At 48.8% G+C, this 23,250-nt stretch overlaps 4 protein-coding genes across 4 annotated transcripts; 3 read left to right on the forward strand and 1 right to left on the reverse strand.

The window, feature by feature from the left end:
* Positions 1-714: 714 nt before the first annotated feature.
* UCRPA7_4364 (putative tissue alpha-l-fucosidase protein) lies at positions 715-3,078 on the forward strand (the record flags this gene model as incomplete). Its single annotated transcript, XM_007916908.1, has 1 exon — positions 715-3,078. One exon carries the CDS (start codon positions 715-717, stop codon positions 3,076-3,078), a length of 2,364 nt encoding a protein of 787 aa, XP_007915099.1.
* A 5,698-nt stretch (positions 3,079-8,776) lies between these two features.
* On the forward strand, positions 8,777-9,635 carry UCRPA7_4365 (putative protein ris1-like protein; the record flags this gene model as incomplete). Its single annotated transcript, XM_007916913.1, has 3 exons — positions 8,777-8,885; positions 8,949-9,100; positions 9,150-9,635. 3 exons carry the CDS (start codon positions 8,777-8,779, stop codon positions 9,633-9,635), a joined length of 747 nt encoding a protein of 248 aa, XP_007915104.1.
* Positions 9,636-13,536: 3,901 nt separating this feature from the next.
* UCRPA7_4366 (putative udp-glucose 6-dehydrogenase protein) lies at positions 13,537-15,013 on the reverse strand (the record flags this gene model as incomplete). The annotated part of the gene is made up of 3 exons (XM_007916919.1): positions 13,537-14,169; positions 14,222-14,806; positions 14,867-15,013. The coding sequence occupies 3 exons, from the start codon at positions 15,011-15,013 to the stop codon at positions 13,537-13,539; spliced, it is 1,365 nt and encodes a 454-aa protein (XP_007915110.1).
* A 4,756-nt stretch (positions 15,014-19,769) lies between these two features.
* On the forward strand, positions 19,770-21,116 carry UCRPA7_4367 (putative cellulose synthase catalytic subunit protein; the record flags this gene model as incomplete). Its single annotated transcript, XM_007916920.1, has 3 exons — positions 19,770-19,892; positions 19,942-20,013; positions 20,061-21,116. The coding sequence occupies 3 exons, from the start codon at positions 19,770-19,772 to the stop codon at positions 21,114-21,116; spliced, it is 1,251 nt and encodes a 416-aa protein (XP_007915111.1).
* Positions 21,117-23,250: the final 2,134 nt, after the last annotated feature.

Genomic DNA, 23,250 nt, shown 5'->3' on the forward strand with positions numbered 1-23,250 from the left:
GGAGGTTTGGTTTCTCCTTGTGTTGCTTGTCTAGCCGTGGAGCTTACCCAGAGCACAATCCTTAACCAGGCGACCGGATCTTGTTAATATGCTAGCATGCGTGCTCATGTCTCGGCCGGTAATACTCAAAGAAGCAGGTGTTTGAGGACTATTCGCCATCGTGAACCGACACTCTGGGTCGCAGGCGTTCGATATCAGCCGACGGCATTGGTAAAGCGCGACGTTACATTTTTCATGGGTTGGTGCCTAGGGCAATCTTCGAGGGGAGTAGCTGGGTTTTACCTCCCTGAAAGACGTTTGAATGTGGGGTAGAGAGCCTACATCGGCAGTTTATTACGGAGGACTATGCGGTAAGTGGTCTAGGTCGATGATGATCTCCGATCTCCACAGATAAGCTCTGGGATTCGTGGACCCCGATATCAAACAAATGGGCTACCATCGAATGAAATCAAGTCGTACCCGGCTGATGAAGACCGATGGTAATTGAAATGGTAGCAACAAAAGCGGAGCAAGCAACCTTCGCCAATTGTTGCTTTCCGGATGGCACAAACAATCAATGATATGAAAGTGTCCCAAGAGCTCGGTCTCTATATCGCATCATCCAGCATCCCCGCAGCCCTTCTGTCTTCAAAGACGATGTGGCACGCCGTGACTGCATCAACCCCATTCGACACCCTTCACACCATTCTCGCTAGAGCGAAGCAATTCGTCAAGATGGTCGCTGAGCTTGCAATTCTTGGCATGCTAGTCCTGCATACTGCGGCCGTCCCGTGCTCTGCTCACCCCGATACTCCATCCATGCCACTCGATCTGACTCCATTCCTGAACAACAAGGCATTCGGAACCCGCTCCGGGGAAGCAGCATTTGACAGCCTCAACCAGTCGTATCCAGCGCCAACGTTTGACACCCGCCACTTCAAATCGTCTGATACGGGTATCGTGTATAACTTCCCTGGCTACAACGGGCCTGGCCACTTCGACAATGTCATCTGTGATAATCAGGTCATCCCTATAGAAGCAGGCCACTACTTCTCGGTATCCTTTCTTGTAGCTGGAGATGTGGAGTCGGCTACGGTGCTGGGTAACGTGACCTTGGCTTTCACAGACAATAGCACTTCGCAATATGAACTACGTAGTCTAAATTGGTTCAGCTTTCTTACTATTAATCGTGGTTCCATCATCTTGCCCAGTCGGTTCACGGCAAACGCAACTAACTACAACACCACCCACATCTTCGAGCGCACTGCAGCCCTTCCATGGCACAAGAGCCTGGCCTCAATCACCCTCCCCGAGACTACGAATACTACCATAGGTAGACTTCATATATTCGCCATATCTTTGTGGAAAGGGCATGAGATTTCGGTACAAGATGTTCGTCCCACACAAAAACGAACGGAGACCGGTGCTCAAATAGTCGAGGTGACCATTAACAATGCCGGCATCAAGTGTGTGTCCGGCCAAGAGCTAAGTGTTTCGGTCTCCGGCCCAGGATTTGAGACATCGGAGACTGGCAGTATCAAGAGGCTATGTCCCGGGGATCAGAAGAAGGTCCATGTTGGTGTAGAGGGCTCTTCGAAGGGTAAAGTCACAGCAACAGTACAGATTGACGATGGACTGCTCGGCAGAACATGGGCATTCCAAGGTGTTCAGGTCGGCTTAAGCGACTGGACATCCGACCTCGATTCTCTGGCAAAACACGAAAGCCCAGATTGGTTTAACGATGCCAAGTTTGGCATCTTCGTTCACTGGGGCCCATATTCAGTGACCGGCTGGGGTAATAGCTCGCCGTATGAGAGCTACGCTGAGTGGTTTTGGTGGTACTCCAATCATCACCCGCAGGCTGATAGGTCGGATTTCTACGACTATCGTCTCCGAACGTTCGGCAAATATTGGGCGTATGACGACACTTTCCCAAATTTCACGGCCTCAAGATTTGACGCAAAGGAATGGGTTGACCTCTTCGAAGATGCAGGTGCAAAATACTTCGTCGTTACCACAAAGCACCATGACGGGTTTGCTCTTTTTGATACTGCTGGAACCACGAACCGGTCTGCTATTCATTATGGTCCAAGACGAGACTTATTACGTGAGCTTTTTGATGCTGCTCAGACTTACCAGCCTGGGTTAAAGCGTGGAACTTACTTTTCACTACCTGAATGGTTCAATCCGGACTTTGGACAGTATGGCTTCAATCAGTTCCCAACAAATACGACGGTATCGTGGCCTGGAATCCCTGCCAAGAATCCATATACTGGTGTTGAAGAGCCTTACACTGGTCGTGTCCCTGTTACTGACTTCATCGCTGACCTTATGGTACCTCAGATGGAGATACTAGCCTATAATTACAGCACAGATATCATGTGGTGTGACTGTGGTGCTGCCAATGGAACGGCTGGCTTCGCCGCTGCATGGTGGAATAATGCTCGTGAACAAGGCCGGGAGGTGGCAATCAACTCACGCTGTGGCATTCCTGAGGCCGCCGATTTCGACACCCCTGAATACCAGACCTTCTCTGTTGCACAACACCGCAAGTGGGAGAGCAACCAGGGCATGGACCCCTATAGCTACGGCTATAACCGTGCTACCCCGTCAGAGGCTTACATGAATGCGAGTACCATCATATACTCTTTGGTGGACATGGTGTCCAAGAATGGCAACTTTTTGTTAGACATTGGCCCTCGTGCAGACGGCACTATCGTTCAAGCTGAAATGGATCATCTCCGTGAAGCTGGCAAGTGGATCAAAGCTCATGAGGAGGCAATTTTCAACACCACGTACTGGTTCATTCAAAGCGAGATCCCAGGCGGACCAGATGTCAGGTTCACACAGACTGACGACGCGTTCTACATTTTATTTCTAGAAGAGCCGGTGATTAGCTCAGATGGAATCGTCGTCATAGAAGCTCCAATACCAGCGTTAGACGGTGATAAGATTAGCTTTCTCGGTGACCCGAGCAATACAGCATTGTCCTGGACACTTTCTACGACAGGAACGACGCCAAAGCTACACATCAAGGTCTCGGAGGATTTATTCAATGACGAAATATATTCCTGGATATTTAAGTTGACTTATGTTTGAGTAAGAATGGGAATAATAGATTACAGCTTAGTCCAATCTTGTTTTCCAGTTCTTTTATCTCAAGTTGATCAGCTCTTATCTCTTCTAATTGCTTTAAGCTTGTTTTAAGTCTGCTGGGTGCTAAGAATATGCTTGGTTCTCTTCTTATACTATTGAAACGAGTATTCTTTGAGTTTGTTCTCAATGCCTCGATAATATGATTTACTCTCTGGAATTTACTTGGTTAGCAGTCATGACGCAATTCGGCGTGCTCGGCAATATCATGACCAACCTGATACTTCTGAACATAGAGCAACATCTCGTATACATGTGCTTGTGGCTCGTTGAATCTTCCTCATCCTTGGTCTTTTAACCGGCCCAACCCGACACCACCAATACCCCATGCCAATCTCGCATAATGCGCCTTTTCAAGGCCACAATCGCCCTACCGAGAGTTTAAACATAAGAGTTCTTTGTGGCACCACGCTTCTTGACAAAGACAGTCACACTCGGCTTGAGTTTCGTCTAAGAGTAACTACTATGGCATGAGGTTGGTTTAAGATTGATAAACGTTACCTCGCATCCGTGTGTGCGTGTGCAGGGTTCATGAGCCTGTGATTGCCCCCCAAGTCCAGCGATCCAGACTAACGGTTCCTGCTACCATTTACATTTACTTCAGGAGACTCCAGTTCAAGTGATCTCCATTCGATCAATTTACCTAATTCTCGAGGCTTTTACAGGAAGTGAGTGGGTGGATACTCTGGACAAGAACCGTGAAGACTTCCCTTGGTTTAGCGACCATCCTCACAATATTCCGAGGATTGATTGATGTCAGGTCTCTATAGACCATGGGTAAGTAGCTAAATACAGCCGCGCCACGCTCAAAAGCAGTTATGCGCGAGTCAGTGCAGAACAGACGCAGAATGAACGGGCGAACGACAATGGTTGAGAGAACGGCGACTGTGATGGGAGGATGTGAAGGTAAGGCGAACATATGATACGTTGCGAATGAGGCGTGGAGGACGCACCGTCAAAGGCGTGTCTGTGCGTGATCCGTCGTGCTCGGTAAGAAGGGATGCCGGGGCCCTGCAGGGCCAGGCCTACGATAAGTCGAGTGCGTCTGTGCTATGTGTCTGAGTTCTGCCGAGTCCGAGCATATAGAACAAGGAGAATGCAAATTCCAGGGACGAAATTGCCAAGTAGTTGGACTACTTGGTCATCCTAGATCGAGACTGTTCATGGTCGCCATCCCCCACAAATATGCCGAGGAACGCTAGTTACTTGTTGGTAAAACGCGGGTTAGAAGTTGTCATCATTGAGTCCTCATATTCGCTAGCTCTTTGTTGGAGCTTTGTTGGAATTCCACAGGTTTGTGATGGAATTGGGAGCTCTCACTCGAGCACATGGTTCTACTACCAATCCGTAGACCAAGGACCTCTGTTGCACCTACCATTGCACACTTTTAGATCCACTGCAGCAACGGCATTTTCTTACCTACGGTTTCTCCCGACGCAATCCCACTCCTGCTGACTGATGTAGACCCAGCAGAGAGTTTACAGTCCAAAGCCAGTGCCTCGCGACGTCAATGGCCCTATCAAAGGATTGAAGTAGAGTAACCAGCAGCCGTACCCCTTTGTGACCTTGAGATTGAGCTTGAGTGAGCCCTGGTCACATGAAACCTGAGATTCTGCAGCTCTGGGATTATCAACGTAGACCTCTACCCATCCTCTTAACTACTTTCGGGCAGCGAATATTTTCTTTTACTCCATACTGCTGACGATACAACATGAGCTTTCATCAAATAATAGCCTTTTTCCCACCTCCCCTCAACACTATTGTTGACGCCTGCCCCTGAAAGTTGTTTTGATAATCGAGAGGGTGAAACGCAACTGACAGATCTACCTTCCCTCTTGCCCTTCTACGAACCAACCTCAAATTTTCAAGCCCCTTGCGATGGTCACCAGAATTCTCTGTTGCCTTGATGCCTAATGAGTTATATGGTTGGCATTTCCTCCCACCATCCACATTCGTGCTCCCTAAGTCTCTCATGAAAGCAAATATTTCCTTTACCCTTTATCTGTCTCCAATTTTTTATTCCACTCCATTTTATCCCTTGAATTCTCAGCCGTTCCCAGTGGTCATCAAACCTGGGACGCAAAGCACCCTGGACTTCCCAGTCCGACAGAGCATACGCTGCATCTTTCATCCATCTCTCACATCCATATCACACATCACCTCGATCGTCTATTCGATCACCTTATCAAAGTGCGTTCGTCACCTTCTCTGCACCCCAGGAGCCTTTTGCTCCAAGTGTTCTTTCCGTTTGAGACTTTATTTCATCCGTCATCTCTCACAAATTGCACTGTGATAAAGAAATCTTGGACGAGCCCGCCTTTGCTCGTGCCGTGGGCATTTTTTTTATCAAGTCAGCGTTTCTTTGTCATCTCTTGATTACAGGTGCATCGATGTCCTTCTTGATTAGGAAACCGCCAGCAGATGTGGAGGCAAATGGTCCCGACAAGGAGAGCCACCTACCTCAAGCAAGACCCAGTCTAGCAAGCGATGGCGGCAACAGCGACAAACACCACACAAGTTCATCTAACTATAGCAGCCCCGACATGGACATAGCTGATGAGCATTCATCTATCACGAATGCGCATGCCATCCGGACTGACTCGCTCAGCGACTATGAGGCCCGGAGTATGTTCATTGACGACAGAGAGCATAGAGCCAGCAAGGATGAGCTCTGCGAAATTGAGGAGAGCGGTGTCTCGGATGCGATCCGGAACAAATGGAATAATCACAAGTTCACGCCTTATAAAGACGGCGGTCCCATTTGTGAAATTATCGAATGGAGGGAGATCAAGGCAGGAGATAACAATGAGCAGTCCATCGTTGATGCTTCTGATTCTCAGGCCAAGTCTGATCCTGATGAGGGGATTCTTTCTCCTTCCAGTCAGAGAAATAAGGGAAAGAATAAGGCTAATGGCATTCTGTCTACGAGCACGACGTTAGTTGTCGCCAACCAGGAGGCGTTGGATCAGAGTGCGCCTCTTTATGGAAGCGTAGGGTTGGATCCAAGCGAAGAGATCGTCCGATTGAAGACCAGGCTAGCACAACTTGAGGGCAAACTCCCCGCCTCAGTTCGTGACGCAGACCCTTCCCTCGAATTATCGGTGAGTGGCCATCTGAGGCCATCTACGGAGATGAATAGGCAAGCCGAATCAGAAGGCGGTTGCATTCAAATCGAAGATGCTCTGGATGGCGAAGAAGACCTAGCAAACCAGATCGAGATTGTATCTCAATCAGAAAAGTGCCAGACAGGACACAGCATTCGCAACGCCCTCCAAGCAGCCTCTACGCAAGACCGACCTGGACTGCAGAAGCGAATAGCGGGCATGGACTTGGAGAATGGAAAATCTAAAAAGCGACATAGAACTAAAATGGGATTCGGTAACAATCTCAGACGCGATTCACGTCGGAAGAAGTCGGACTTTACGGGCGAAAGAATGCTGGAGCTTCTGAGGCCTGAGGACCCATTTCAGTCACGACACAGCCTTGGTAATATCCATCATATCGAAGCGAGCACAATCGAAGAACAAATCAACAAGATAAGGGATGAGCTCAAAGGAGACCCCAATGCCGACCTTACACGCGTGAACCGAGAGATCCAAGGGTTAGCGACAGCTCGATCCTACCTCGGCCGAAATCGATGCAGAGCAATGCATGGAAAATGGAAAGTGGTGGGAGTTGAAACACCGCTCTTCCATTACCAGCTATGGGGTCTTGGCTGGATGCTGGAGCGAGAGAAAGAGGACGAAAAAATACATGGCGGCATCCTGGCTGATGATGTTGGTCTGGGCAAAACTCTCCAAGCTTTAAGTCTAATCGTTGTAGACTTTCACATCTCAGTGGATACAAATCAGCGACACAAAAGAGCACCGACGTTGGTGGTGGTACCTCCGAACCTGCTATGGCAGTGGCAGGAAGAAGTCCAGAAACATTGCCCGGATATTGCTTATTTAACATACAGAGAAAAGGACGATATCCAGTTGAATAGTCTGGTTAGAATGGACATCGTGTAAGTTGATAACCAGTAGGTAAACATGATGCTGCATCTTCACTCACCGCATCGTGTCTAGATTCATTACTTATCATGAGCTTTTGAGGAATTATCCCCCTCCGGATGCGATCAAAGAGTTAGACGAGCTTGGGTTGGCTCCTAAGATTCGGCGACAGAAATTCAACGAAGCAGCAGGAATTATCTACAACTGCCAGTGGCGACGAGTCATCTTCGACGAAGCCCATGCGATGAAGAATATCAAGACTATCAGTAAGATTTCAAGTATAGGAACGACACAAATGATAGCTGACTGTGTTCCAGCCTGCAGGGCATGTCTCGAGCTAGGCGACAGGGCTAAGCATCGCTGGGCGCTCACAGGGACTCCTATTCCCAATGGAGTCAAAGGTGCGAGTTGCCCCTTCTAGCAATCACGTCGCCTTCTAATCGTGAACAGAGCTGGTTCCCTACATGAAGCTGATCAAGGCACCCTGCACTCAAAGGGCCCTGAGATGTTATAACAATAAGGATATTGGAAAATGTGACAGACTTGAATATGTGAGTTCGTCTAGACTTCTTGTTCTTCGCTTTCTAACAAATCAACAGGAAAAGGCCCTCGACGAGCTTGCGCCATTGGTCGCCACAACCATTCTGAAACGGTGAACGGATTAATTATCTCACAATTTTGAGTAGCGATAACTAACGTTATTATCAGGGGAGTAAGGACTCTCTTCCTAGGTCGAGCATTGTTCAACCTTCCTCAGGCCCATGTGTTACCTAACGCATGGATATCCTTTTCAAGAGAAGAAATGCACATTTACAGGTAATTTATTTCAGTCGTTGCGGAGATCGATAATAACATCATCAGGCGTATCGAGGATTACTTTCGCAAAAAGATCAACAAACACTTGAAAGCCGCAGCATTAAGGGGCCGCATCCCAACATATCTTGCCTGGGCTCTGAGACTACGACAAGCTACAGCACATCCATTTCTCTTGGAGTCACTTATGAGAGATTATCTTACCATTGACGACATCAGGGCGCTCAGGCAAGAGCTTCGTGCCATTGGAGCTCAAACTCGGCTTCTCGACCACCTTGAACGGAGAGAGATCCCGACACCGGAAGACCATGGAAGCAACGAGATTGCAAGCAATTTCTCAGCCTCAAATTACAATCGGTTCGACATGGATTCACAACTCGAGTTGGTTGTGATGGTCAAGGAGGCCATGTGCAGAATTTGTCAGGATCTGCCAATGGATCCCCTGAAAACAGACGTACGTTACTTCCTGCCTAACATTTACACGAGAAAGCACTAAAACTGTCAAGTGTGGCCATATATTTTGTGGCGACTGTCTACAAGGTCACCTTGACTTTGAGGACGATGAAGGCCTGCAAAGCCATTCGTGCCCAGAGTGTGATGGTCCTCTCAGAGCTTACGAACCTACCGAACTGCCCGCAGTACTCCTTCGAAGTCTTTCAGGAGGAGCCTCCCCATCACAGAGGCCATCAACTACTCCATTAGCCATGGGATCATCATCTGCTAGCCGACGTAGACAGCAAAATGGAAGCCGCCAACAAGATACGCAGGGCACCCGAGGTCCGGGAGACGACCTGAATTGCTTGCAACCCACGAGTGACGTGCCGTCGTCCTTCGTCACAATGTGCGACGAGAATCCCGCCCTTGCACTCGAGCGCAGTGCCAAGACAACAGTGGTCAGAGACATTATTATTGAGACACTCAGAGAGCATCCAAATGATAAGTTGATTGGTATGTGCACACTGCACACTATTTTGCACATTGAACCTGCTGTGCCCTGCTAATGTTTCCCAGTATTCACGCAATGGACTACCATTGGAAGAATATTAGGACGCATTCTGGACGCAGAGAACATCGGCTACTATTACTTATTTGGGTGCCTCAACCCAAATGACAAGAAGAGAAACATCAAATGTTTCCACGACAATCCGGATGCGAGCGTTTTAGTAGGTTTAAATGAATCTTCGGCACGTTGCAGAACAGTCTTTAACGCAGGACCAGATTGCAGGGCTGAAGTGCGGTGGACAGGGGCTAAACCTCACCGGCGCAAACCGGGTGATCAACATCGACCTCTGGTGGAATTACGCTGTGGAGCAGCAGGCATTCGGCCGCGTATTTCGAATCGGACAGATCAAAGAGACGTACTTGTACCGCATCATGGTCAAGAACTCCATCGACGGCAGGCTTCTTAAACTACAAAACGACAAATTGAAACAAATCAACGCCGCCCTAAAAGACTACGACCCCGTGAAGCAGCGTCTGAGCGCGTCGGATGTTGCTGGGCTCTTTGGTCGGATTAGACGGGAGCCAAACAGTCAGCTAGTTGTCGAGAGAGATTATGAAGATGATGTGGATGAAGGCCACGAGGACGATGAGGACGACAGGGATGAGGACGATGAGGACGACGGGGATGAGGACGATAACTGGGGCGAGCGTAGCAACGAGGACCCGGTGGACGATATAAGCCAACCTGACGATTGAGCCGACGGAGGCAGGCCGAGAGGGGACACGACCCGATAAGATGAGAGATACTTCATAAAAAGCCCGAGAATTCGCCAAAGAAAGTTTTACTTTTGCCACGAATGGGCTGACTTGGTGAACATATTGAATTTGAAACATTTACTGGCTTACTGTGGTATAAATTGCTGATCAAGGCTTAGCCAGAAAAGGTCGTATATGGGAGATAGAATGGACAAGAGACAAACCTGGCGAAAGTCTTACAATGAAGAATCTTTGCTCCTTATTCAACTCTCCTGCAATTGTTTGTATGATTTGTGCCTAAACCGGATTTTTCTTCTCACCTTCTAGCCGCCCATTACCCCTTGTCAAAAGTAAGCTCCAATCCACCACTTATCGCTCTCATGAGTTCTATTATTCAAGAAGCCCAATGCTGTATCTTTTTTATGACTTTCGTACTCTGCTCTTACTCCCTACTTCTTAACAGCAGGGTCTCAATCTTATTCGAATGCTAATTACGCATGATCATGTGATCTATCGTTCGTCAGCTAACCTACACGAGAAGCCATACTATTGATATCATCTGAAGTCTTTTCAGCTGCTGTGAGGATGTACCTATAATTGATTGAATGTCTCGCATGGGTATTCTGACACAACTTTCAACGGCAAGACAAAAGGCAGATCTAGACACGAGCTAGGGAGAGTCGTAGCAAACGACAGTATTGATCATCTCGGCTCATAGGAATCATTGACACTGAGACCAAACCGACTTGAAGCCAATCCAACATTTGACTGCTGAAACAGGCCAGCAGTGTCTACTGCTGACTAACATTGGTCCCGGACTTAGTAGCGGAGTGCTGTGGCCCTCGCAAGCATACCACTTTCCCGGTGTTGTCATCCAACGTCGTCAAAAGAAAAACCATAGAATTTCCAACGCTAGTGACGTTGCTTCGAAAGAAATCCACAACACAGGTTCAGAGCAACGTGATACAGAGGGTAATGGCCAAGATATGGCATAGTATGGTAAGATGGATGGTTAGAGAGACAGTCTCTCGTCATTCCGTACGTATTGCTGGGTCGGCTTCTATAACCAAACCCGACCGTTGTTTCGATACAGACGGTCGGTCATATCAATCAGTCTTTTAGCATAATGTTCGGGGAGTTGAGAATTGACGATACGTGACCTGCGTCATATTTCTCAAGGCTTCACCCCAGCCACCAATGCACTCCTCATATGTACATTCCCGTAATTAGATCACCACTGGAAGAACGACGGCTGGGACAAGTCTTGTTCAACAAGGTACACCCGGAAAAAAACGGCTCAACAATTTCTAACTGAATTTCGATAACAGTGATAGCTATAATCTAATCGAGGTTTGTCATAGATAATTACTCACTGGATTTGGCACCCTGATGGAAATTCCACCTCATACAGAAGGGCTCGCACTTGCGCCGCTCACATGTCGCTTATACCGCCACCAACAGCCAGCAGAGGCACAGAACACGATAAAATAATCACATCGGCGGGGTAGTGATTAGCAGTCAGGAAGATCTTACCCTACATACCATAATATCTCGTCTCCGTGCCTCGAAGATAAAGCGACATCCGACCTCCGAGCTATCTTTCCTTCTCTTCTCTTTCTTCATTGGCTATCCAATACTGCCTTTTGCGGATGGATGGCACCCGAAGTGACTCAGTTCATCCCCAAATACCTAAAACATATTTGTCAGTCTGTTCAACCACGATATGTATGGCCTGTCCTTTGCGTATCTGTGGTTTTATTGCAGTAGGGCCAATCTTTGGCAGGCTTTCCAACCTTAACCCTATACCAAAATACTGATAATCAAATTATTTCCTCATCACTAAAACACAAAAATACAAGCTTTTGACGGCATGTCTTCAACGAATTATCCATATTGGAAACAGAGACCACCGCCACCGGTTACAATCAAAACTAGGCTGACTAAATGGACTTGTCGACAGAAATAAACTAGCAAGGATCCTTTTTTTTTTCTAGCCACTTCTGATCATGCTGTTGACGAATATAAATGGCTCGACAAAGCACTGCTTCTAAGGAATTTCATCCTAGCCTCTCAATACTCTAATTCTCAAAGCCACCAAGATGAAGATATTTAATTTTTATACTAGAGAGAAAGATAAATTCTTTACCGGCAGCACCGCCATTGCAACGCTGGGGTATTACGTCATATGGTCGCACTTTACAACTCTTCAACGTTGAGTCGGAGATAATTTTCAATCATTCGTCTAGATCCGCAATCTTTCATATTGAACCCGAACGTCGTATATGGGTTGGCACGAGCGATCTCCTATCACAGCAAATAGTTTGCCCATATCCTTATCTTATAAGGAGCTTGCCGTCGAAAAGCTCTTGGTTAGACCAATCTGATCTCTTACGATTGCACCCGCAATGCACTGGGACATTGGGTTGGCTTGAAATACCCTTTACACATCCAAACATCCACATCGGTATTGCAATCAGTATTAGTCAAGCTGAATGAATTGAGCAGCATATGTTGGGGCTTAGCGACCGGCTCTCACTGAGCATTTTGCCTTTGGCATTCGATCTCTCTAACGATACCAAATTCATCGAGCAAGACAATATTATATAGCACCATTACAATTACCCCTGGCCTACGAGGCAGTTCTATACATGAAACTATTGAAACACCCTCAGGACTCTTGGAATGTGAACGAGCAATAGCTTCTGCCGATTCAAATCCAGACTGAGCGAGTCCCTCTCGAAGATTTTTCCTTCTTATGTTCATACTCTTAAAATATGGATATCACCATGGAAAGCCTTATTATTCAAAGATCGGGAATGTAGTTTGGCAGGTCAACATAAATAGCACTGAGCCCAAAGGCTCGTTGCGGCGGAAGAAGGGGACATCAAGGAAGGTATCCCCACGAGACGATGTATTAGCAAGCTGGCTGCGGAAAATGAAAAATATTCCCAAATTGCCAATCTCCCTGTGTAAAGGGACCTGTATAATACGAGGATGTAATGAGAGACCGATATTGAATTCTCACCGCATCTGAACGCATGGCAGATCGATGGCAGCACGGTCTTAGACTATCCATCGAATGATCCTGCACCAAGGCAACGGAACACAGAGGAGCTGACAATGGCTTGTCCAATTTGGATTAGAGACGTATACCCAGCGCGAGTTTCTTCGTGGTTCATTGGCGCAGTTATCTGGAATAAACGCTCTTCTGAATTAATTCAGAACCAAGATGGGTATAAGACACCATATTATGCCGTGGAAGTCTTCATATAAAGGCTGCCATAAATCGCTTTAGCTCGCTTACATAGTCTATGACATCGTACAGGTATCAAGACTAGCTTAACTATTCTGGATCTTTTTCGTGGCGGGTCTTGACAGCCATTTATACATCCGTCCATCCGGTCTGCCGGATAGAACGACTGCAGTGATCTAGGACGCCGTGGTCATCGCCGGCATTCAACGAGGTATCTGAATACTATTCGTGGATGGAAGTAAGCAAACACTCTGGAGACATCGATTATGTTGCCGAGGCCTTATTAATATCAGTATACAAAGGAAATAGCTCCAACCGAATGTTCATACACTGCCTAGTCTTGGTGCATTCGAGTTTCTGGCATTGATATGAAGTTGATCTGGCCTCTAAGCTTGAAGAGATGCTTATTTCGGGCTTTTCAATGTCAAATATCAAGTACGAAAGCCAAACATCTATTATTCGGAATTATTATTGTCTATTGGCGACCGCAAGCCCTACAAGAAACATAATTTACAAACGGACCATCGGATCTGACAAGAACAAGGACAATCTTAGACTATGAAAATCCTATAGCAATTCAGTTCGGGTCGGCACGAACGCAATTCAATGATTTACAAACTATAGAATGAAAGAGACCGGACGGGTTATCTAATTATTTGTTAAACCCTTGCCGATACTGTGAACATTGAAACCCATTTCTCGCAGGTGCGCTGCATCTATAATGTTGCGTCCATCAAACACCCAGCTGGGCTGTTTCATCATCTGAGAGACGACGTTCCAATCGACAATATCGTCAGAACTCTGCTCTGTAACACTGACGGTGCACTCTCTACAGCCTTTGCTGCAGGCAGGCGATGGGACCATTCTCTCAAGCGGGTCCTCAGAGGTGACCTCATCGAGACTCGCCTTGATCTTCTCGAGGGTGATGATGTCCATCTCGCTCAGAGCGCCCTCGCCGATGGAGCCTGTGAGAGCCGTGTGCAGATTGTCCCTAGTGAAGGGCTTGACTTTGGAAGAGCTGGCGTGCAGGCCGCGGAACTGGTCCCACGGCGTGAGGATGCACACAGCAGAAGCGCCGTCGACGGTATCCTTCCAATTAGAGTAGACCTTAACTCTGCTCATATGTGACTTGTCTTTGGCGTTAATGACACGGCGAACCTCTTCCTCGATCTCCTCGACAGCACAACCTGGGTCGTAGACTGCAATCTCTTGAGGAAGCTCAGCAGCCATGTCAGCGATGATGTGAACTGCGATGCTGTTCCTCGTGTCGTTTGTGCCATCCTGATTGCGAACTATTAGTATGTAATGGTTCTATTTCTGGGATACAATCTACCTTGAACGCAAAGCCAAAGATTGCAACCTTTTTCCTGTACAGAGTGTTGTTCAACTTGCGCATCACGGCTTGCGCAAACCGCTCTCGCTGATACTGATTGATCTTAAGGATACCCATCCAATAGTCGCTGACTTCGTAAAGATAGAGAGACTTGGCAAGCCAGACCAGGTTCAAAATATCCTTTTCAAAGCAGGAGCCGCCGAACCCGACACTCGTGTTCAAGAACTTGGGGCCTAGGCGGGAGTCGGCACCTAGAGCACGGCTGACCTCCTGGACATCAGCGCCCAGCTCTTCACAGAGTGCGCTGACGGCATTGATGCTGCTGATACGCTGCGCTAGCATGGCGTTGGCAATCAGCTTGGTCAACTCGCTACTAAAGGTGTTGACGGTCAAGATACGAGCAGGTGAAACCCAAGCACCATACACGTTCTTAAGAGCGGTAGCTGCTTGCAGACCCGCTGCGGTCTCGGCGCTGCCGATGAGAATCCTGTCAGGATACATGAGGTTCTCGACGGCGGTACCCTCAGCAAGGAACTCTGGATTCGAAAGCACCTCGAAAGATGTCTCCGGTCGCATTTGTTGCAGCTGTATCAGATCAGCTTTTCTACGGTCAGGAAGTAACGTTTGGGAAATGGTACAACTTACAATATCTGAAATCATGCGTGCAGTACCGCAGGGAACAGTACTCTTCTCTACGATGATAGCACCAGTCTTTGCATACTGAGCAACAGACCTAGTAGCCAGCTCGAGAGTGCCGAGATCTGCTGTGGCTCCCGCACCGAGCCCATACATCTTTGTCGGTGTGTTGACACAGATGAAGATGATGTTGGCCTCAGCAATAGCTTGAATATTGGTTGAGAAGAACAAGTTGGGTTCACGCGCTGGGACGACGACAGGCTCGCTGGCGTTAGGCCAGAACATTGATACTTCTTTTGTACCATCACGGGCTATGCGTACTACCTTGGGAAGCCCAAGTTCATGGATGGGAAGGTGTGCAGAGTTCCAGGCCGCAATTCGATGCTCATTTAGGTCCACGACATTGACAACAATGTCCGGATGATGAAACGCGATAAGAGCTGCCGTGGGACCGCCTGTATGCAGTGAGTTGTGTGATTAGGCAGGTGTTTGGGGATCATACCGACGAAACCAGCACCGACAAAGCAGACATTCTGAACTTTAGGGATTCGGGTTGGTTCAAAATCAACTGAGGAGCCGGCCCTGTTGCTATCTCCTGGCAAGGTAGGCTTCAGCACTGGTGACTCCCCCGGAGAAGACCCGACAGAGGTTGGGGCTGTGTTTGTGGCGGAAAGAGCCTTGTCCCACGTTGAGGACTGAGATTTCGTGGTCAAGAGCGAAGCACTGCTCGAGTCCCTGATGAGGGGAGGGCTATCCACGAATGACACGATGGCAGCCATGTTGTAATATTCTAGGGATACTTACAACTTGTAGCAGATGAGAGTTCTGAGATGAATAGAGAAACGAGTCCTTGCTCAGACTCGAGAGGTGGAAAGTTCGACTCTTATCAGGTTCCAGCCCAGCGCGGGAAGGACGTCGATGAATCTGCCATTTAACCCTCTCACATCACACCCGGATTTGTACCTGTCCTTGTCCGGGAGCCCGACCTACCCACAAGGCACAATATCACAGCAGACCTGTTGAAGCGAGAACAGCGGTGATGCCATCTTTGGTGCGGCCAGCCTCCAGCTATCTGCGAAACCACAAATCCCGCGACCTTCGACTACGTAGCCTCATTGCAAAGCAGATTTCTGTCCAGCAGTGTCTGGTATGGACAAACCCAGCCTAGCGGCATCACTCTCAATCAGAATCAAGATATGATCGTCACTCTCACGAGATAGCGATTCAATAGTTCGTGGGGGTACTCGGTGAGAAATCTGTCGTGTCTTCTTGCAAGTCGTGGCCTCGAACACATTCTCTTCATGTTCCACTGAGATACGCCACCGACGATACAAGACTTACTAAACCAAGCAGCAGGGCCATGCATGTCTGGTGCTGGGCCCTGAGCGTCTACATCGAGGGAGATGTCGATCATCATGAGCCTCAGCGCCAAACAGTGGTGCCAAGATGTCTAGTATGCTTGGCCCACATCCGTCATCGGACTGAGTGCTGGCAGCTGTTTGCTTGTATGAACTTCACGACATGCTTGTCTCACATCTTTCCACGGGTGCCATTGGGGGCCAGACAAGAGGCCACATGTTAGCCGACCGCGCCTAATGAGAATGCGACCTGGAGGGACCCGCTAGCTTCGCTAACAGTGACAACTGCCGATCTGTCAGGGTTCGACAATATAGGACAAGGATTTCTTCACCATGAAGCCGGCGCTGCGGCAGATAGGCGGTATTAATCCCAGTATTAGCAGGGATGCCGGGATGCTAGAGTGGGCTCGAGGTCATCTAGTCCCGAGCGACTTGATCTACTTCGGTATAAGATTGTCGATCCCAAGTTATCAGAAGGGATAAACACCGGGTTTGCGCGGTAGCTGAACTGCTGCATTACCGGATCTGTCCCAACCTCTACCAGAAGACAGCTGAAGGCTGCAGGAGTGCATCCTACCCTGCACGGCTCGGGTAGCGCGAGCTGACAATTGTTTAGGATGTCCCTCGTTAGGAAAACATGGGATTGATCGGCCGGGAGCCCGTTCGATCCAATCTGAGCCAAGTGATTGACAGACAGGGGCCTCGGCCCTCGTCTGGTAACCCCTTGTTCTGACCCTGAGAAAGAAAGAAAGAAAGCCTCGAAAGTCTTAAAACAATAGTTTCAAGAGAGATAGCAAGCGGCTAATTAAGTGGCTGCATCCCGCGACCCAGCTGTGGTTGTGGCGCCGTGGCTTTGCCCATCCAAATTTTGGGAACCAGCCGCTGGACGGTACTTGATAGTACGCCGTTTTAGCGTTTCCGTTGGTATCTCTGCCCAACATCGGGACACTAGAAACCTTATCTCGACTCCCTCCCTAAAGACATATTTGGTTTTATTTTTTAATTTAATTTTATGTTGGGATCATGACCGTCATCCTGGCTGCTTGGCACACGGCAATCACTAATAACTACAAAGTGACCCAACTGTTCTGCACGAGGACCCCTGGCCCTGTCTACTCTTATCGGCAAGTTCCTTCCAATAAGGGGTTTGATTCATTGATTCATTCCCCTTTCGTCAGACATACGTGTACTAGGCAGAGTTACCGTACCTAATCCAAGTCGCGCGGGCGGGTGTTAGTGAGACATGGGCCCACAACATCATTGTGCTCTTTGTCGACGAGACTTCACCCTGCCGCAATTTTACCTCCCGTTCGTCAACGGCCCGCATTTCACGTCTCCAACAACAGATTACAGGCGCTGAGCACTGCTTGAGCCTCAGTACGTTAGTGGTCGATTTGCCAGCTCGGGAGCGGGAAACTCGCCGCCGCCGCCGCCGACGCAGTCAAAGACTCCACCCCAATAGTCCCGTAGAGTGTACACGAGACGACGCACGCCCCAGCCTCACGCAATCTGCGGCTCCACCTAACTCAACCAGGGGCCACAAGGGACCAACAAGGCACGGGGACTTTCCGGCTTTTTAGATTCTGTAAGTTGAAGAGCTTCCATTCTGGGCGAAACCCGGTCATCATCAAGGTGGACAGCTTATCGTTGCTGTGGCACACGTCCTGCAGGGATCTAGATGCCTTTCTCGCCGAAATGCGTCCTGGTGAAGTGGGCATCTTGAATCTCAACCTCCGAAGCGCGCTGCGGTGGATATGAGAGAGCAACGCTTCAATCCGTTCCCGTCAAAAAAGTTATGTCGACTCTTCCATCATTCTTCACATGCGCCAGCACCAAAATGGCATTCTTTCAGTCCTATACGCCCGCTCTCTCCTTCACCTACGCACTACTCGCCAGTCTGGCCTTTCCGACCCTTGTCCAAGGCTATGATGCTGTCATTTGTGGCCAGAATGGCTACTCGCCATCCAGCGATGCAAATCTGAGTTGTGAGTCTTCCTTCATGTTCCTCCTGCATTCCTTGAATGAAGCTGACGGGGGAAAACCTGTGATTTAGACAGTGCGAACGCATGGAACTCGGATGGCAGCGGTTTTCAGTGCATGTCGGTAAGTGCGCCACTTGACGCCCCTAATACTCGACAGGCTGATTGACTCGGTAATCGTTGCATCCAAGATCGACAACAACCCTAGTCCTGCATTCGATGCTACCTGGTCCTGGACGAAAAGTCCCGGCTCCGTCCACTCATATCCCCGTGTTAGCTTCGCATCCGAGCAGCTGCCGGTGCCCCTGTCTAACATTTCGTCCCTGACCCTGAACGCCCAATGGTCCTACAGCCCTGGTCAGGACGCTACATCTTCAGCTCGTCTCATAGACGCCGGAGGGCTGGACGAGCTGGACACTGTCGCGAACATCGCTTTCGACTTGTTCGCAGATCCCGACTCGGACAAAGCATTGTCCGCCACCACAGCTGCCACCGAGATCATGATATGGATTGGAACAGTGGGAAATCCATGGCCGATCGGTTATAGCTCCAAAAGGACCTGCTTTACGCAGGCGCTGGGTCCTATTCACTTGTAAGTCCTCCTCATGTTAACGTGAGTCACACGAAATCTCCGCTCACGGTGCATCTTTGCTCGTCATTGACACTAACCATGCTGCAATACCAACAGCACCCTCTACACCGGACAGAACGCTCGCGGTACGAATGTCTTCACGTGGGTGGCTAAGACGAATGAGACAGGTTTCTTCCAGGAAGTATCCCCACTCCTACAGTATCTCTGGCGCAATGATCTAGTCCCGTCTGATTCCACGCTGGGGCTTCTAGAGTTTGGATCGGAAGCTTATCATAGCTTGGGCAATGTCACATTCTCGGCCTCCAACTTCAGCATCGATATCTCTGTTGGTAATGCTCCACAACTGGATTTGGCAAAGATGCCCAAAAAGTGCTCCGGCGCTACGGGTGCATATGTTGGGACCCTTCCCTGGTGGCTTCTTATCGTATCTTGCTCAGCGATATTCCATGTACTTCAATTTTGAATGTCTCCTTCCGCTCTCGGCGCATGCAATCTGTTGCTATTTTTCCTAATTTGGTCCCCTGTCGAATTTAGTCGGAACTATTGTTTTATGAATTCACTATGATCGCCCATCAGTCTCGAGCACGCTGCTCAACATCATCGAGCTTCAGCCTAGATTCAAGAACAAAAGGTGAAGATCGACACTTGATCCCAGCTGGCCGACACGTCAAGCATTTTGTCTCTCTTTGGTCCATGTCGTTCTTTACCAGCTTGACATCGTGCACTATCGGTTAGTCATCAAGCTTTGCTTTCCCACTCTCTTTCTAGACAGTCTCCTTACCAAAGACTCTGTGATGGGCCGTAGGCACAGCAGAAAGTAGTTAGCGCTTTAGCTCACCAACTTGTGTGTTCGTCTCCTCGTTTATAGCAGCCATCACCGGCTCACCAATCTTCACTGACATTCTTCCAAATTCGAGGTCGGACGTTCTTCCTTTGTTTTCTGCTCAGCTCGAGGAGCTTTTCCAACCATCCCGCCTCCAACCATGACCACGCCGCCCCGGTTGCAAGGGGTCGTTGACCAAGGTGCTGTCAACCCCTTCGAAGATGGCCGGTACGAGGCATCTCAAACTTCAACCTCGAACAGAACCAGCTCTGAGCATCCTACCGTAAGAGAGTGTTTCTCTTTCCGAGTCATCAGTGCTAATCTTCCCTAAGCCGTCTCCCACACCTGGTGCTGCTCCAACAAGTCGGCCTTCCCTCATTCCGCCAGCCGCAGAGCCAGAGATTGTAAGTAATGCTTCACATGTCGAAGGACTTTTACTAAAGGGATAAAGACACCCGCTCCTTCTGTGGGAGAGGTCATCAATGAGAAAACTGGCGATACCTTCGGCTCGGACCCAGAATCTGGCCCAAAGAGTGCGCCTGTCACAAACCAAGAGAAGCGTGCAGCTGATGCCGTTGATGGACTCAAGCCCAAGCCAAACGTCTTCCGTCGCATTGCCAACGCTTGGCGTAGGACATACTGCCCCAAGGAGGAGCCCGCCCTGGTCCTGCCCACTTGCCCAACAGATGAAGAGAAACTCAGCTATCTCCACACCAACAGGGTGCCTCTTTATATCTTCGGTCTCTTCTCGTTTCTGTCTCTTTCTGCTGGCATGTGGCTCTTTGCTCTCTGTTCTATAATATTTGTCTGGTACTCAGTGTTTGTGGGGTTTGTCGATATTTATCTTATTATCTCATATTTCGTGGGACTAGTTGGCAAGGATTGGGACTATGCTGCTCACCAGGAGGCCGTGGCCAATAATCCCGTCATCCCAGAAAGCGCACCGACTGTGGATATTTATCTCCCAGTGTGTGCCGAGCCTATCGAGATCCTCGAAAATACCTGGAACCACATCGAACGTCTGCAGTGGCCAGCTGGCAAAATCGAAGTCCATGTCCTCGATGATGGAGCCCAGGAGATTGTACGTGATTTAGCCCAGCGCTACGGCTTCAACTATATCGTACGCGAGGACCGCCCACGTCTAAAGAAGGCTGGCAACCTTCGCTGGGCCTTTGCACGCACAAGCGGCGACTTTTTTGCCATCTTTGATGCCGACTTCTGCCCACGCCCTGACTTCCTGATGGAGATTCTCCCCGAGCATCTCGCAGATGACAAGACAGCTATTGTTCAGACTCCACAGTTCTTCCGTATCACCAATGACCAGACATGGGTCGAACAAGGCGCAGGAGCTACCCAAGAATTGTTCTATCGCGTCGTCCAGGTCAATCGTAATCGCTGGGGAGCCTCGATTTGTGTCGGCAGTAATGCCGTTTACCGCCGTGCTGCTCTCGAGGAGGTTGGTGGAACTGCTGAGATTGGCTTTTCGGAAGATGTGCACACTGGGTGAGTGTTATAGCCTCTAGACACTTTGCCATCTATCTAACATAGGACAGGTTCGGTGCTGTCGACCGTGGTTGGAAGGTTAAGTACATGCCGCTCTGTTTAGCTACAGGTGTCTGTCCGCCTACGCCTCGATCGTTCTTTTCTCAACAGATGCGTTGGGCAAGGGGCAGTACGACGCTCCTCACTAACAAGCACTTCTGGGTGTCGAAACTGACTCTCATGCAGAAGATCTGCTATCTCTGCGGTATGTCTCTGCTGGGAACCTACAAAAGCCCACTGCTGACCATCTAAGGTTTTTTCTATTATTCTGCGGTATCTCTTGGCATCTTCATCTCTCCAATCCCCGGCATCCTGCTGTTGTGGTTCCGGCCCGAGTGGTTCAAGTATTACAACCTCGCATTTGCCATACCATCTATCGTATACGGTCTGGTAGTCTTTCGCTTCTGGGCAAAGGCCTCCTACGGAATTAACGTCCAATACATTGCAAGTTGTCATCTGGGAAGCCTTGAAGTCGATGTACTAACTATCTACAGATGCACATCCAGTCGTACGCCTACCTCACTGCGATCAAAGACCGCCTTTTCAACATTGAACTTATGTGGGCCGCTTCAGGCGACGCAAAAGCCCATAAGAGCAACAAGTATCGTAACATGAGAATCTTATGCTGGATGTGGACTATGACTGTGCTTGGTGGGATGATCTCTGCGGTCACGTACCGCATTCTCCACGGCCTCGAGTGGTACCAGACTTTGCCACTAATCATTCTAAACGTTTACAATCTTTTCATAGCCCACAGGCTTCTTTTATGCAACTGGTAAATACAGTAGATGGAGGTAGACTGGTAGTTGCGATGGGAAGGGAGGGTGGGGTGGTGGAGGAGCGAAGCGGCAGTGGGCCGTATAAATTCACGGATTTGATTTAAGTTAGACTCAGAGACAAGGTTAGACTGGCATAGACTTAGACACGGTAATGGGATAATTGATACTGAGAATCGTCATGTAGATAATCAGATGATTGCGCAGCGAAGTTGTCGTGTTGCGATATCGAGCAGGCGAGAACTACTAAATCAAGCTTGCCTTTCTCGAGTAGCTGTGAATCATCCCCCCCACGACACTGAATCTTAGGGTAGACGGTATAATGAAATAAAAAAGGCACCCAATTTGACGTGTTGGGAACTGACTTGGAACCTACCTGCGCAGAAGATAGGAAACTGATGCAATCCCCACCTCGGATCTTTGACAAGGATAATGTGCTATGCTAGCTGCTGCGACTGAGATAACGAGAAGGGTTTAGGAGCCGGGTGTTCTCAATCCGGTACGTCTTAGGCCAAGGTTCAAATTTGACGAAGATTGGCGTAAAGATGTTGGCAATAAGATAAGGATGGATTCGATTGATATGATGCATTTGGACTAGTGAGCGCTGATCAGCGCGGCATCGGCCTCTACCTCTATGTTAGGAGATTTTGTGTGCGGACCTGCACGACCGGTACTGGTGTCAATAAGGCTGGTATCGTCCTCGACAAATCTCCATTTTCCAAACAATAGTTCCCCAGGTGTTGCGTTGCCTGGGCTTGCTTCAAGTCTGCTGAAGCCCGTGCGGCTAGAAATGGGTCTTGTTCTGAAGATCTCTACCACAACAGCGCAGATCGGCAACAATAGTCTGAGACGGGTAGCAAGCATTCACTTAGCTTTATCAGACAATAAGAGACCAAGCCAATGGCAATGACATCTTCAATATCGCAAATTGACGCCGGTCCCTGCAGGGCCAGGGATTGTGGCATTGTAATTGTCAGGCTTGCGCCAAATTCTACCGAATAACTCATATCGGTTGTGGCTTTTTGAACTGAATAGCAATGCGATGACCTTGGCAGAATGCGGTGCATGATACCTATGGTAATAATAGTTTGCTATGTTCACAAGCAGTCGCAGTGATTCAATCTGTCATTATCCCCAACGGTTGTCATTGAAAGTCAACTTTCACGATGCATCTTCGGCATCTGTTCATACCATTTGTGGCTCTTTTGGAGCCTTGTCGCGGATTTCTCGCGGGCAGAGTATGTCGCCTGCTTTGATACTTATGTGTAGTAGAACTTTGTATCTCTTACTCACATGGCATAGGATTATTGCTCCACGTGGGAT

Source organism: Phaeoacremonium minimum (assembly GCF_000392275.1).
Source record: "Phaeoacremonium minimum UCRPA7 unplaced genomic scaffold PA7_03_scaffold_334, whole genome shotgun sequence".
NCBI lineage: Eukaryota > Fungi > Ascomycota > Sordariomycetes > Togniniales > Togniniaceae > Phaeoacremonium > Phaeoacremonium minimum.